A 14847-nucleotide genomic window follows, 5' to 3' on the forward strand; every position below is an offset into this window, starting at 1 on the left:
CAGAAGCTTGTACAGACCCTCTTCCCCATGTGCCTTTCTCTTTGCCAACTTGCACTGTAACAAATGGTAACTCTGAGGACAATAGCTTTTCTGAGTTCTGTGAGTCTGTCTACTGCCTCAATCTGAGGGTGGTCTTGGGGACCTCAAGCCACAGCTGCTAAAACCATTCTGTGAAAGGGTGAGGGGTAGATCATGCTGGTACCACTGAACTCTCTGATCAGTCACTGAAAGCGGGACAGCCTGATGTCATGTTCCCCCAGGTTAATAAAATGTAACAGAAGAGTGCAGAATCTCCTGGGAAGAACTGAACTTGGCTGTAATCAAGCCTCTCCATGTAACCACAGATTTATAGGAAATATGAGGGGGAGAGGAACCGGTTATCAACACTGGAGGAAATAAGCAGCCAAATCCTGGATGGGACAGAGTCTACCGGACAAATGACCCATTTGTTATGGACATAAAAAGGAGAGTGAACTGCTAGAGACACAAAAGATACATCAATCCAATGCACTGTGTGGATGTTGTTTGGATTCTAATTTGAACAAATCAGTAGTCAAAAGAGATTTTTGAGACAATAGGGGAAACTAAACGTGGCCTGCATAATAGATATTAAAGAATGATTGTTAATTTTATTGGGTAGAATAGGATAGCTACAATTCAGTTTAAAATGTTTTAAGAAAAACGAAATTGGAGTGGAGTAGGGAAAAGATCAGGTAACAATAGCATACAGCTGATGGATGTTTGGTCTGGGTGATGGGTCCACTGTGCTTTTCTAGTTTTGAGTCTATTCAAAAATTTCTATAAGAATTTTTTTTTTTTAACAGGTACTTAAAAGTTAGAAGTAGTTATCAGTAAAAACACATGATCTAAATGTATGAAGTTTGAGAACCTGCCAATATTGCAGAGATATGATTTGAAGGCACAGGTGAGATTCGAAACTTGGGTTTTGAAGAGATTAAAGCAAAACCTAGGGAAGGGGGCTGTCTAAGCTCTCCTTTTGACTCTTGACAAAATAGGCAGAGTCCAAAGTGAAGATGCCTCTGGTGTCTAGCTTTCAGGGTTTCCTAGTCTCTGGTCTAAAGTCTAAATTGAGGGTACATTTTGTACACGTGTGACAAACACCATAAATTTTAGGAAAGAAAAGACACTAATTCCTTACATTCTCAAATAAACCTTTATCTTTGAAAACAGAATCTCATGAGAGTGATGCATAGTCTTCTGTGGATAAAAGCTTCTGCCAGTCGAGGTGTCTTAACTACTCTCATGTCGTAGGATTTGGGGCCAGGTCAGGCAAAGGGCTGATTAAAGCAGCATGTGGGAAGTCTGGCCTTCGGTAGTGAGGTTTTTGTCTTTGCTCTCAGCTAAAAGGATTCCTCATAGAATAAGGTTCAAGGATAGCTCAATATGAAAACCTTGTAGGGGAATTCCTCGTGGTCCAGTTGCTAGGACGCGACGGTCTCACTGCATGGCCTGGGTTCAGTCCCTGAATGGGGAAGTAAGCGTCCAGAAGCCACGCAGCTCTCCCCGCCCCCGCCTGAAGCAACAATGATAACAAGGCAAAAAAAGAGATCTTATGTATTACTTCTGCAATTAAAAAACATTAAGAACATATGTTCACAAGCAAACCTGTACATGAATGTTTACGGCAGCAATACTGGCAATAGCCAAAAAGTGGAAATAACCTAAAAGTCCATCAGTTGATGATTAGATAACAAAATGTGGTATATCCATAGAACTGAATGTGATTTTTACCCCATAAACAGGAATAAAGTACTGAATGATGTTACCAATTCACATTACAACATTATGAGTCTTAGAACATCATGTTAAATGAAAGAAGCCAGTCACAAAAGACCACATATTGTATGATTTCATTTATATAAAATGTTCAGAATAGGCAAATCCATACAGACACAATGTAGACTGCTGCTTCCCTGGGGTTAGTGGGGGTCTTGAGGGGATGTGAGGAGCGGCTGCTGATGGGTACTGTACTGGGTCAGATAGCACCCCCCACCCCCAGTTTAGAACAAAAATGTTCTAAGATCGATTGTGGTGATTTTGCATATCTTTGTGGATATACTAAAAATCACTAAACTGTACATTTTAAACGGGTGAATTTTTTGGTATGTGAATTACATCTCAATAAAGCTGTTATTAAAAATATTTAAAGCTATAAAGAAATACTAAAGAACCAACAAGATCCTTGAGTAATCCCAACACAGAGAGCTTCCACTTCCAGTCAGTATATTAGAGTGTGAAGAGGTTGAGAGTTAAATACTAGATGTTAGTAAAAACAGGCCTGGTTTCTAGGTGTGCTGCTGAGTTGCTATAGGGACTTTTGTTTGGCCTTTTAGACACAACTCTTTCCAATGAAAGTCACAGAAAACGGAGTCAAACGAGCTTACTCAAAATAACAAGAGCAATTTATGTCACATCATTGAAGTCCAGAGTGGGCACTAGTTTCAGGCATCCAGACAAGGTCACGAGAGCCTTCATCCTCTGGGCTGTTTCATTCATCACCTTCCTTCTCCAGCTGGCTGTCTGTGCAGTGGGCAAAGGCAGCCCCAGGCAGTCCCAGGTTACCTGGTGCTTACAGCTCCTGATATGAGAAGAAAGGGCATCTTTCCTGACGCCCTGGTGTTCGTTCCAGGACTGTTCAGTGTTGGCTCACACTGCTGGAGTCAATGGGGAAAGTCCGCTTCACCCCAGTCTCAGGGATAAAGCAGGAAAGGATGGTTCTTCAAAGGAAGCAAGGCTGGGTATACAAAATACATGTCCATTATGACAGGTAAAGCTCTAAAATTTGCAGAGATTCAAACGTCATCTCAGCCCAATAAATACCTGCTGAATCAATGAGGAACACACGAAGTGGAGCTGGTGCAGAGTACTTTTACAGCATCACACTCCAAATTCTTATTCTTAGAGAAGAAATGAAATACAGGACACACACCAAGGTCATTAGCAAGATGCTATTTTAAGAGAGCTACTTCAGTCAAGTACTGTTATTGTTCAGTTGCCAAGTTGTGTCCGACTCTGCAATCCCATGGAAGGCAGGACACCCGGCCTCCCTATCCCTCACCATCTCTCAGAATTTGCCCAAGTTCATGTCCATTGAACTGGTGATGCCATCCGACCACCTCATCCTGTTGCCCTCTTTCCCTTCTGCCTTCAGTCTTTCTCGGCATCAGGGTCTTTTCCAATGAGTCAGTACTTCACATCAGGTGGCCAAAGTACTGGAGCTTCGGCCTCAGCATCAGTCCTTCCAATGAATATTCAGGACTGATCTCCTTTAGGATTGACTGGTTTGATCTCTTTGCTGTCCAAGGGACTCTCAAGAGTCTTCTCCAGCATCACAGTTTGAAAGCATAGTTCAATCAGGTATAGATTGTTTCATGTCCAAAATTCCATCCGACATAGAAGAGATCTATCGCTCTGGTAGATGGCAGTCTTTTTTCCTGATCAGCCACAAGAAAATCTAAGGCCTGTTTAGCATGTAGGAAGATGGTAGTCCAGGATGAACGAATGGAAAACAACTCGTTGCTCACGTAAACTGGTGATAATCTGGGGGATTTCTGATCCAGGATCCAAACGCCTGCTTCCGGAGTGCGCTCCAGGCCTGCTGGTAAGTGGATGCAGCCTCCTTGTAGTCTTGGTACGTCGCCAGCTTCTGCGCCCTAATGCACACACGCCACCGAGCACACACGTTCTCACTGGACAGCTCACCACTGTGGCCAGCAAGACACCTCAGCGACTGGCCAGACACATTTATTACAAGACACTTAGGAACGGAAGGATTCTGTTATGCTGTCCTAGAGTGACTCTTAGCTCCTTTGTAGGAAAGTCACTACAAAACAACATGGGATTAAAACAGGTAAAAATAAACAGAATACTAGTCTGTTTTGTTTTTTTTCTTCCCTTTTTTCGGTCCTGGTGGAATCAGATAAAAAAGGATAACTATCTACTACTTGGTTTAAAGTTTTCTACGTGGCTATAATCTTCACTGTTAGGAACGAGCCGTTAGAAACTTCTCAACTGCATTTTCCCAAAGTACTTTTCACCTTAGTCATATTCTCCTGAGTAATGAAAGCCAACACCCTTCCTAAATCCTTCAGTGTCTCTGACTGCTGAAGAAAGGCTAATGTGCTGAGTAATGTCTTACTTACACCCAGATAAAAAGATTTTCTTGAGACCAAGATTTTTTCCTTTGCTCAGACTTGAGTCAGGCTTCTCAAAGTCCTCTTCTTGACCCAACCCTGACCTTGAACTATGTCCTTGTCATCTCATAGTTGAAGAAACTGAGGCTCATATCTCATTGATTCAGGTTTTACCCTGCTTCTACTCTTTCATTCTTTGCCAAGATCCTAGGAGACCCAAGTTGTTTCTTCACTCACTACAGCACAGAGCCGAGTTGCTAATTGTAGCAGACACTGATTCTAATCCTTTGATCAATTTCCCACAGCTTTTCGGTGGTCAATGGATGGGAGCTACATGCATGACAATGTTAAACTTGACCTGAGCCCTCAGTTCCTAAAACAAGCGATGGTTAAGAAACCTCCCTTCTATATTTATGTGTTGTGGGAAATGGCAGACTGGAAAGAACCACCTTTCTTCATTACTTAGACTCATGGATGCCCCCCTGGTTTACCTGTGACAAGGCCAGACATAGACCCTCCAAACACCCATTCTTTGTCTCTTAATGATTAGCTGAACTGTTTGTACCCACTGACAAAATCTAGTCAACATGCCTGCTAATTTGACGAAATATTAATTACCAGTTATGCTTCTCTCCCTCCTGCAGACCCCTGAACTTTGAGCCACTCTCTGCCTGAGCCAGCGTAGGCAGGTTTAACAACCCTTTCTTTTAACAGCCCCCCTGAGGACCGACACTTCCTGTTCAATGGTCCCGTCACACTACCTGCTCACCCCACTCCCCCATTTCCAGCTCTAACTTTGCTTAGACAGAACTTCTCCTTTGCACCTGCTCTTCGAGAGGCTTACAGACCTTAAGATTGTGATGCTCTTGCTACTGCATTAGTCCTTCTCCGCCTACTGAAACAGGCCCTGTCTCTTGCAACAAAGCCTTCAAATGAAGTCTCTCCTTACCTAAGTCCAGATTTGTTTTTAACGCATAGAACATTTAGCAACCTACCCAGCTCCAATCTGATTGACTCTTCCAGACAAGAAACAAGCAAACTGACCATGGATGACTGGAGGGCATCGACACTGACTGCAGAATACATGATGAAAAACAGGTAGCAGCCTCTTCATATGGAAGTGTCTAGCTACTCCTTGACTTCCCCACTGTTCTATAAAAAAGAATTTGGCTGGTCTTTGTTGCCAGTTCTTGGGAGGGAACCTCTAAACTTTCAGAACTTCCTTGATGATAGGAGTGTCTTTGTTATTCATGGTGCACCCCTCGGATCTCAACTTTTTGCTTGATGAGGTGACTCATGGTGGGCCCTAGATAGTTTCAGGATGGGCTGGCTGTGGCTGAAAGATCAACCATGAGATCAGAAAGCTGGGGCCCTGAGTCATCTGATATCTGACATCCTGGGGTGGGGAGAGAAGGTAGAGATTGAGTTCAGTCACATCATGTGGCCAGTGATTCCGTAACTCATGCTTGATGATGAAACCCCAATAAACACTGGGCACTAAAACGTGCGTCAGGCTCCTGGTTGGTGACAGACAGTGACAGGCTGGGCGGGTGGTGCATCCTGGGGACACAGCAGCAGCAGGTTGGATACCTTTGCAGACCTTGCCCTATGTGTCCTTTCTTTTATCTGGTCCTTATTTGTATCTTTTACAATAAAAGGCAATTGAAAGTATGGTGCTTTCCTGAGTTCTGTGAGTTTTTCTAGTGATTACTGAACCTGAGGGGGTAGTTGGAACCTGAGTTTGTAGTCAGTTGGTCAGAAGTGTAAGTGGCTTTGGGGCCCCCTAGAATGCAGCTGGTGTTACCAAGTGAGGTCAGTTTCTGGGGACTGTGCCCTTACCCAGTGAGATTTGGCCTAACTCTGTTAGCATCTGAATTCCACCCACCCACCTGCTCATGAAGTGGTTTTATAGTCTCTACATTCTTGTTTGGAAAGTAATTTAAGTCAATGAGCTTTAGTTCACAGCCACTGATTGAACAAAAGAAAAAGAGAATAATATTCCCAACAGAATACACTGACACCTCAGCATTCACATTTTCACAGCGCTCTCCATCTGGAGGTGGAATAAAGCAGGACCTGGGGTGGGCCAGGCCCCAATTCTGTGCGCAGGCTCTGTGACTCTGTCCCACCAACTCTGCACCCGTCACATCTCAGATCACACACACGTCTGTCTGCAGCTGGGGCTATGGGGGCTGAGGAGCATGCGGTCAGTACTAAGTACTCACTGGCCTACTGAAACACCATTCCTGCCAAAACTTCCTGCCATTCAAAAGCAGAAGTGAAAGAGAAGTCCTCCTAAATATGAAAAATGTAGGTCAATGACATCACCTGAGTGAGTCTGGCCACTTGTCCTCTGAAATACTGCTTAGCAGCTTCTGGAATGATCTAAAGAGCTCTACTTTGCTGATTCGGGATCTGTTTGAAAAAAGAAGATCAAGAGGATTTATTAAGTGTTTAATATGCACCCGGCCGCCATCAAAGATACTGGGCTTCACATGGTATCTTTCTAGGTCTGAATGTCCTGAGTCCCTGTTTTCACCAATGCTTGGCAAGAAAAATCCAGACCTGAGAGTCTGATTAGGTTGAGACCCAAAAATGATTCTCATTTCATAAACGTTATCAGCAGTGAAATCATCAAGGTGACAGACTGACATGGGCTAAAGGCAGAGGGAATTACTAAACTCTGCCCCCAAGGATGCCCATCAGCTGTTATTTGGCTACCTCCTTTCAAGGGAGCTGGCCCCTTGGGTAACACTGCTTACAAGACATTGAAAGTTTGTTTCAGAGACCTGAGTATTGCTCCCTGTATGAACTGTGGTTATAAAGTCCATTCACCCCAGGCACCTGAGGAAGAATCTCTAGATTCCTCCTATGGGCATTACAGTCCTTGGGAGGTGAATCCTTTGCTTCTGAATCAAGCTTCATAATGGTCATAGTTTGAAGTGGTGACGGAAGTCAGTGTGAATTCCTTACCAGTTCCTTGGGTCTTTTTGGTTTTGTCCATTCATAACAGCTGGGGCCTAGAGTGTATGTGCCTCCTTCCTTTCCCTCATATACTCAATTCATGGGCTGATTTAGAAGTTGGGAAGCGTGGCGTGTGCCAACAAGGTACAGTCTTATTTTACATACCATATCCCTCTCCATCCTTGAGAATCGTACCATCAGCTGAGACAGAGGCCATCGCTGGCATATATGAGACAGGGAGCCATACAGTCTGCTGAAAAGCTCCCTTGCCAGGCTGGGACCTGGCCCACTGGAGACACCAGTGCTTAGAAGGGAACCTGAGTCCGCACACGCCACTCTGGGCCTCATCTGTGCTGGGGTGGCTGCCGGCAGCAGGAACACGAGGCTACTTTCTGTTTGTGGCTGTGCTGTGCTGCACAGCTTGTCAGATCTCAGTTCTCCGACCAGGGATCGAACCCAGGCCCGCAGCAGTGAAGTGAAGGGAAAGGTGCTCAGTCGTGTCCGACTCTTTGTGATCCCATGGACTATTCAGCCCGTGGAATTCTCCAGGTCAGAATACTGGAGCGGGTAGCCTTCCCCTGCTCCAAGAGATCTTCCCAAGCCAGGGCTCGAACCCAGGTCTCCTGCATTGCAGGTAGATTCTTCACCAGCTGAGCTACAAGGGAAGCCAGAGTCCTAATCACTGGACCTCCAGGGAAGTAGGCTGCTTTAACACGAAAAAAAAAAACAAAAAAAACAAAAAACAACCAAAAAACGAATGGATCTCATTAATAGACCAAAGGAGAAATGTAATATGAGGAAAATATGTACAGAAAACGCATTTGTTAGAATTCAACATCCACTGAATGATTTAAAACCTTTTAGCAAACTAGGACTAGGAAAGATAGTATTTAAATTCATAAAGGGTATCTATAAAAATCCTACAGTTGATATATGTTCTTAAAATCAAGAATGATACAGGGATACTTGCTATCATTGCTTTTATCCAATGCTATACAGAAGGTCTGGCCAGTAAGACAAGAAATAAAAGGAATAAAGATTGAAAAGCAAAAACTGAAGACATTATTCAGAGATGATTGTGATATTGTCAGTTCTGGTTGGCACAGTAAGTGAGGAAAAAAAATAAAATGAGTGGCAACTTGAAAAAGAAATACTATTTGCAAAAGATAGTCTACATTAAAAAATTTTAAAAGAATTCATACATATATTAGTAGAATAATAAGAGTTAGCAATGTTGCTGGGTACATTTACTGTAAGAGAGAAATAAACAAAATAGAAATTGATTGCAGTAGCAATGGCCAGAAAAATGAAATAAAGGAAATGACTTAAATGGCGTCAGTGGTAGCAATCTCTGAATGTGATTCTCGCCTCCTGGAATTCACGCCCTTATGCAATGCCATCCCACGGTGAATAGGGCTGCCACCAGTAACTATTAGAAGACTGGGTTGGAGAATGACTTCTGAAGCTACCCATAAAAGACTGTGGCTTCCGCCCTGCTCTCTTGGGATGCATGCTCTTGGCGGGCGGGAAGGGGGTTGGTATCCAGCCATCACACTGCAAAGATGAATACTTGTAGCATTATGGAGAGACCCAAGTTGAGAGGAACTGAGATCTTCTGCCAACAGCAGCCAGCTCTGACCTGGCAGTCACATGAGTGAGCCACTGGAAACTGGATCCTCCAGCCCCAGTCAAGCTTTCGATGACTGCAATCCTGGCTGACATAATAGAGTGCAACCTCATGAGCCCCTGAGTCAGAATTATCCAGCTAAGCTCCTCCCAAATTCCTGAACCACAGAGACTGTAAAATAATGTTAATTGTTGTTTTCAGCCACTAAGGTATTCTCCCCCACCACGCCATGGGGTGAGGGTGTAGTCTGTTATACAGCAACAGAAAACTAATACAACATCAAGAAATAAATCTAATAAAAGATGTGAAAATTATAAAACTTTACTGAAATACATATAAGGAGACCTAAATAGGTGAACATTCAAAACTATTTTAAATTTGGGGCATAACTGCCAATTTGGCACCAGCATTATATAGAGAGATAAACACCATATTCCTGGTTTGAAGACTTGACAAGATGTCAAATCTCCCCAAATTGATCTTTAGATTTAAAGTCTAAGAAAAACTGAGACACTCTTGAAAGACAAAGCAAGGGGACTTTACCCCTAACAGATATCATCTTATTAGAAAGCTACGGTAATTAAGAGTATGGTTTTGGTGCAGGGAGAAACAGACTAATGGAATAGAACAGAATGCCCAGAAAGAGACATACATACATATACATACACATAAAATATTCTAAGTTTGATATGTGTTCACTTAAAACATAGATTTCAATCAAATTACTATAGTTTCTTTTTCTATAAAGAAAATGAGTTTCTCTGACAGGGAGCTTGTACTGTATGAGAGCTTTTTATATATAACCATGTATTGGGTCACTGCAGGTGGACCAGAAAGATGTCAGATAAGTGAAATTCCTGTAGCTCAAAGTGCTCATATTTTTTCCACTCAGTTAATAAAGTGGGCTGGTGGAGCTAATAAGGAGCTATAGCTAAAGCTGCCACTAAGTAAGAACTGTCATATTGAAATACCAATCCCCTGAAACTGAACTTAAATTACAGAACTAAAATACAGGGCAAGTGTTTATATGATTGCATCAGAACTGAAAATTATTACTCAAGAACAAATTAACCTGTTCAGTATTAGTGAAAATATATCCAAAGGGTGGTCACCAAAGGCAACTTCATTTTTTTTTCATTTTTTCATCCACTAGTTTAAGTGTGAATAATGCTGACTAATTCATCCTGACTGATTACAGACAATTAAGAAATTAATTTTAGTCAAGCCTCACAGCTTCACATAATATTTTGCCTAGTTCATTCACTGGCATACCAACTAGCTAGATCAACCTAACACTTAAAGACTTGTAAGAAACAATTAAACATGGATGCTTTGAATCTGGATTTCAGCTGCTGATGTTATTCTCCTGTAACAGAACCAGGGCACGTTACAGAGAAATGATTCTACACACTGGAGCAGGGAAGTGACGGTCCTGGAAAAATCTCATCCAGGACAAGGAAATGAGGCTGTCTGGCAGCTCCCTGTGCTTTCTAGGCCCAAAGAGAGAGAGAGAATGAAGTTTATATAGCTAACAGAAACATATTAAGAGTAAAGCCAGAAGTTCATGACCCTCAAAAAAGGGAAGATTTAGAAATTTTTTTCAGATAATTAGTACTATATTACGGTTGGTTTTACCCAGTTAAAAACAAACATTATTTATGCTTTATTGCATGTATGCTTTCAGGTAGTTAAGTTGATATGCTCACCGTTACCTAGAATCAAAGATTTCATTTCTAGATTTAAGAGTCTGCAACCATTTTTGGTGACATGACCACACATTTTCAGGAAGTCTAGAGAGTCTTACAGAGCCAACATTTCCACTGCCTACATCACCCAGAATCAGCAAAAGAGGAATACAAAAAATAAGCTAATATCTTGCCCCAGATGCTCATGTTTCCTTTGAAACACTGATAGGAGAGCCCATGAGATTTTTGCTAAAAACCAGTGGCTGCTGATGTATAGCTATGAAAGAACATCTGGCTATATAATTACAGAACATTAATGAAATATGTCAAGGAATTTCATTTGCAAGAACAAGAAGCCTCGGCTATCAACCATGCCATGCTCTGTAGTCTGGAGAAGGGATCCACTCAAGGTTCATTAAAGAAACACATCACTTAAACCTCACAGGAAGGAGCCAGCTGGATTCACCAACACTGGTGAAACGTCAAGGCCTCTAGCATCACTGTGAGAAGCCATCAGTGATAGACAGCTTAGCAGCTTTTTGAGAACAGATCTATAAATGTTTTCAACATTCTTCTCTCTGGGGAACCAAATGGTACTTTCTCTTAGGAATGCTTTTGGTCTAAGTCACCTCATGAGTAATGTTTAGGTGTTATATCTATAAAGATAAATTGGGAATCTCTCCTTTGCTAGAAAAGATCTCCCTCCAGAGAAATAAGACCTTTCTCAAGACTTGTTCAACAACAGAACAGAGTGACTACACTAATAACTTCTCTGTCAAAGAGACTCATCCAACAATAACCATTAATGTCATCTGTGGAGCAAAACCATCTTGGTGACTACTAGATGCTATGTTCCAATAAGCCCTAGTTCCTTTTAGCAGCGAGGATTACTTTCTTAGATATTAACGTCTCCCTGCTGAGTTGGTCAACATTGCTGATTGGTGCATCAAAGAGCTGGGAAAGCTATACATACATACATGATTTTTTTTAAAGATCACACATTCACATTCAATCCAGGCCTATCTTTATTCTTACACACTTAGACACACTTTGTTTGTTTACTCTCTTATCCTTCTCTCTTATAATCCAATGAGCCATGTAATGATCTCTCCAGGATGCTGTGGTAGCTCATGTGGGATGGAAAGAGGATATGCCTCTTCACAGCAAAGAGAATTTAAAAGGATTTGCCACTTTGGGGCAAACAGTAAAATTAAGCTTCTGGAAAATGAGGGTCCTTTACCTGATTCCTGTTATTATCTCCTTGTTTGCAATAAACACAAAGACTTAAATACTACCTTTTCAAGTGTTTGCTGGCCATCATAGAGATAGCCAACAAACACATGAAAAAATTGCTCAACATCATTAATTACTAGAGAGATGCAAATCAAAATTATAATGAGGTGTCACCTCACACCAATCAGAATGGCCATCATCAAAAAATCTACAAGTAATAAATGCTGGAGAGGATGTGGAAAAAAGGGAACCGTCCTATACTATTGGTGGGAATGTAAGTTGATACAGTCACTAAGGAGAATAGTTTAGAGGTTTCTCAAAAAGCTGAAAGCAGGACTACCATATGATCTAGCAATCCTGCTCCTGGGCATATAGCCAGAGAAAACCATAATTCAAAAAGACACACACATCCCAATGCTCACTGCAGCACTATTTACAACAGCCAGGACATGGAAGCAATCTAAATGTTCATCGACAGAGGAATGGATAAAGATGTGGTACATATATATAATGGAGCATTACTCAGCCATAAAAAGGAATGAAATGGTGCTATCTGCAGAGACATAGATAGACTGAGAAACTGTCATACAGAGTGAAGTAAGTCAGAAAGAGAAAAACAAATATTGTATAATACTGCTTATATATGGAATCTAGAAGAATGGTACAGATGAGCTTATCTGCAAACCAGAAATAAAGACACAGATATAGAGAAAACAACTTATGTATACCGAGGGAGGGAAGGGAGGCGGCGAATGAATTGGGAGATTGGGATTGACATATATACACTACTATGTATAAAGATGGAGAAGGAAATGGCAGCCCACTCCAGTATTCTTGCCTGGGAAATCCCAAGGACAGAGGAGCTTGGTGGGCTACAGTCCATGGGGACACAGAAGAGATGGCCGTGACTGAGCAGCTAAACAACAACAAACGCATGAAGTGATGCGATCCTACTGTCCAGCGCGGGACTCTCCTCAGTGCTCTGTGGCCACCTCAATGGGAAGGAGGCTGAAAAAGAGGGAATGCCTGCCTACCTATAGCTGATTCACTTTGCTGTACAGCAGAAATGAACACAAAATTGAAAACTGTACTCCAATAAAAATTAGTTTTAAAAAGGTATAAAAAATATTATCTTTGAGTGTTGCACTAGAATTTTAAGTGTTTCTAACATCCCAGTCTTGAGTTCGTATTCCAAATCGTGGAGAGCACTTGGGAATGGTCCCAGGAGAGCACTTGGGAATGAAAAGTGAGAAAATCCACTCTCCCCTCCAGTGGTCAGTCTCTAGAATTAAAGCAACTGATTCTTTCAAATGTAACATGCAGCTTCATTTGATGACTGAAGGGGAAATATATCTTAAAAGATGTCTACTGAAAGCCCTGCACCATGTTAGAGGCACTCTTTCTCACTTAATTTTCACATTCCTGGGTGATGGATACTCAGAGTTACCCTTGTTTTATTGTTGGGGAAATTGGGGCTCAGAGAGGTAAAGTAATTTGCTCAATTACTGGGGGAAAAAGGAGCCTGGAATTAAACATCAGTCTCTTGAACTGCAGAGCTTCTGCTCTTTCCACCATGAACTTCCTCCTGTATGAAGTCTGCCTTCTAAATGGAGAGACATCCATAATACGACAGAAGCCTCAGATTGCCTTCTCCAGTATCCTCATCTTACAGATACGAACATACTGAGGCCCTCACATGTCTTACAGATATAAACACACTGAGACATTACTTTGCTGACAAAGGTCTGTCTAGTCAAACCTATGGTTTTTCTGGTAGTCATGTATGGATGTCAGAGTTGGACCATAAAGAAAACTGAGTGCTGAAGAATTGATGCTTCTGAACTATGGTGTTGGAGAAGGCTCTTGAGAGCCCCCTGGACTGCAAAGAGATCCAACCAGTCCAACCTAAAGGAAATTAGTCCTGAATATTCATTGGAAAGACTGATACTGAAGCTGAAGCTCCAATACTTTGGCCACTTGATGAGAAGAACTGACTCACTGGAAAAGACCCTGATGCTGAACGCAGAAGGGGACGACAGGGGATGAGATGGTTGGATGGCATCACCGACTCAATGGATATGAGTTTGAACAAGCCCCGGGAATTGGCAAAGGACAGAGAAGCCTGGCGTGCTGCAGTCCATGGGGTCACAAAGGGTTAGACAAGACTGAGCAACTGAACTGAACTGAACTGAGGCCCAGAGGGCTAATGGACTTGTCCAAAGACACCTGGGTAACTGGAGACAGAGCCAGGGTGGGAACACAGGCACTCCCAATCACACAGAAAACACTGACATATTGGGACAAGCTGGAAAACAGCACTTTAGGAATCTGGAGAAAAGATGGTAATTTTGAGCCAGAAAGCAGTGGTAAGGCAAGTTTTTAAGGTAAAAGATGGTGTGGGTTCACAGTGAAGAGCATTTAGACCTCAGCAAAGCAACAAACTAAAGCCACAGGCAGGTGGGTGGGGCCAGTATGGGCTGATGCTAGGCTGTCACTGACTGCAAAGCCAGAACTCGGCAGGAAGTGTGGTCCCCGTCCCTCCTGACCTGCTCTGCGCACACATCCTGGTCTGTGGTTAAGGGCTGATCCCCTGAGAGATGCAGATTTTGGCCTAAAGCTGGGAGGTCCTTGAGAAAAACTGCAAAAAAACTCTATCCCTAAAAACAAAACAACAACAACAACAGCAATTTTGTAAATACTACTGAATTCAATAGCTTAGGCCACCAAGAGACAGGCCAGATCTCCTGAATAGGAGTTTGAACCCTTGTTAGTGTTTGTGGAAAAAAAGAAACTTTTTTTTAAAAGTCTGAAACAATTTAAGTTATTATTGTTTCTGTTGAGGGAGACAAATAAGCATGTCAAAAAGAAAAGAAACAAATCCACCTGTGAACTTTCATTACAATACAACTCTATGCTACTAAGTCATGTCAGTCCTGTCCGACTCTGTGTGACCCCATAGGCAGTCCACCAGGCTCCCGTCCCTGAGATTCTCCAGGCAAGAATATTGGAGTGGGTTGCCATTTCCTTCTCCAGTGCATGAAAGTGAAAGGTGAAAGTGAAGTTGCTCAGTTGTGTCCGACTGTTAGTGACCCCACGGACTGCAGCCCACCAGGCTCCTCCATCCACAGGATTTCCCAGGCAAGAGTACTGGAGTGGGTTCCCACTGCCTTCTCCCACAACTCTT

The 14847-nt window shown here is 42.4% G+C and overlaps 1 protein-coding gene across 7 annotated transcripts in view; it reads right to left on the reverse strand.

Moving 5' to 3' along the window:
* Positions 1–719: 719 nt before the first annotated feature.
* Positions 720–14847, reverse strand: part of ADAT1 (adenosine deaminase tRNA specific 1) — a 29747-nt gene continuing 15619 nt past the window's right edge. For 6 of the 7 annotated variants that reach the window (XM_061138062.1, XM_061138056.1, XM_061138045.1 and 3 more), the window contains 2 exons: positions 6483–6569; positions 1562–3674 (listed from right to left, as the gene is read on the reverse strand). In XM_061138062.1, coding sequence (XP_060994045.1) covers positions 3542–3674; positions 6483–6569 — 220 coding nt within the window. In that variant the 3' untranslated portion in view covers positions 1562–3541. Of the gene's footprint in view, positions 1535–1561; positions 3675–6482; positions 6570–14847 lie in introns of those variants that run through there. The other variant, XM_061138063.1, reaches the window with a different exon arrangement.

This window comes from Dama dama, chromosome 4 (assembly GCF_033118175.1).
Source record: "Dama dama isolate Ldn47 chromosome 4, ASM3311817v1, whole genome shotgun sequence".
Classification (NCBI taxonomy): Eukaryota; Metazoa; Chordata; class Mammalia; order Artiodactyla; family Cervidae; genus Dama; species Dama dama.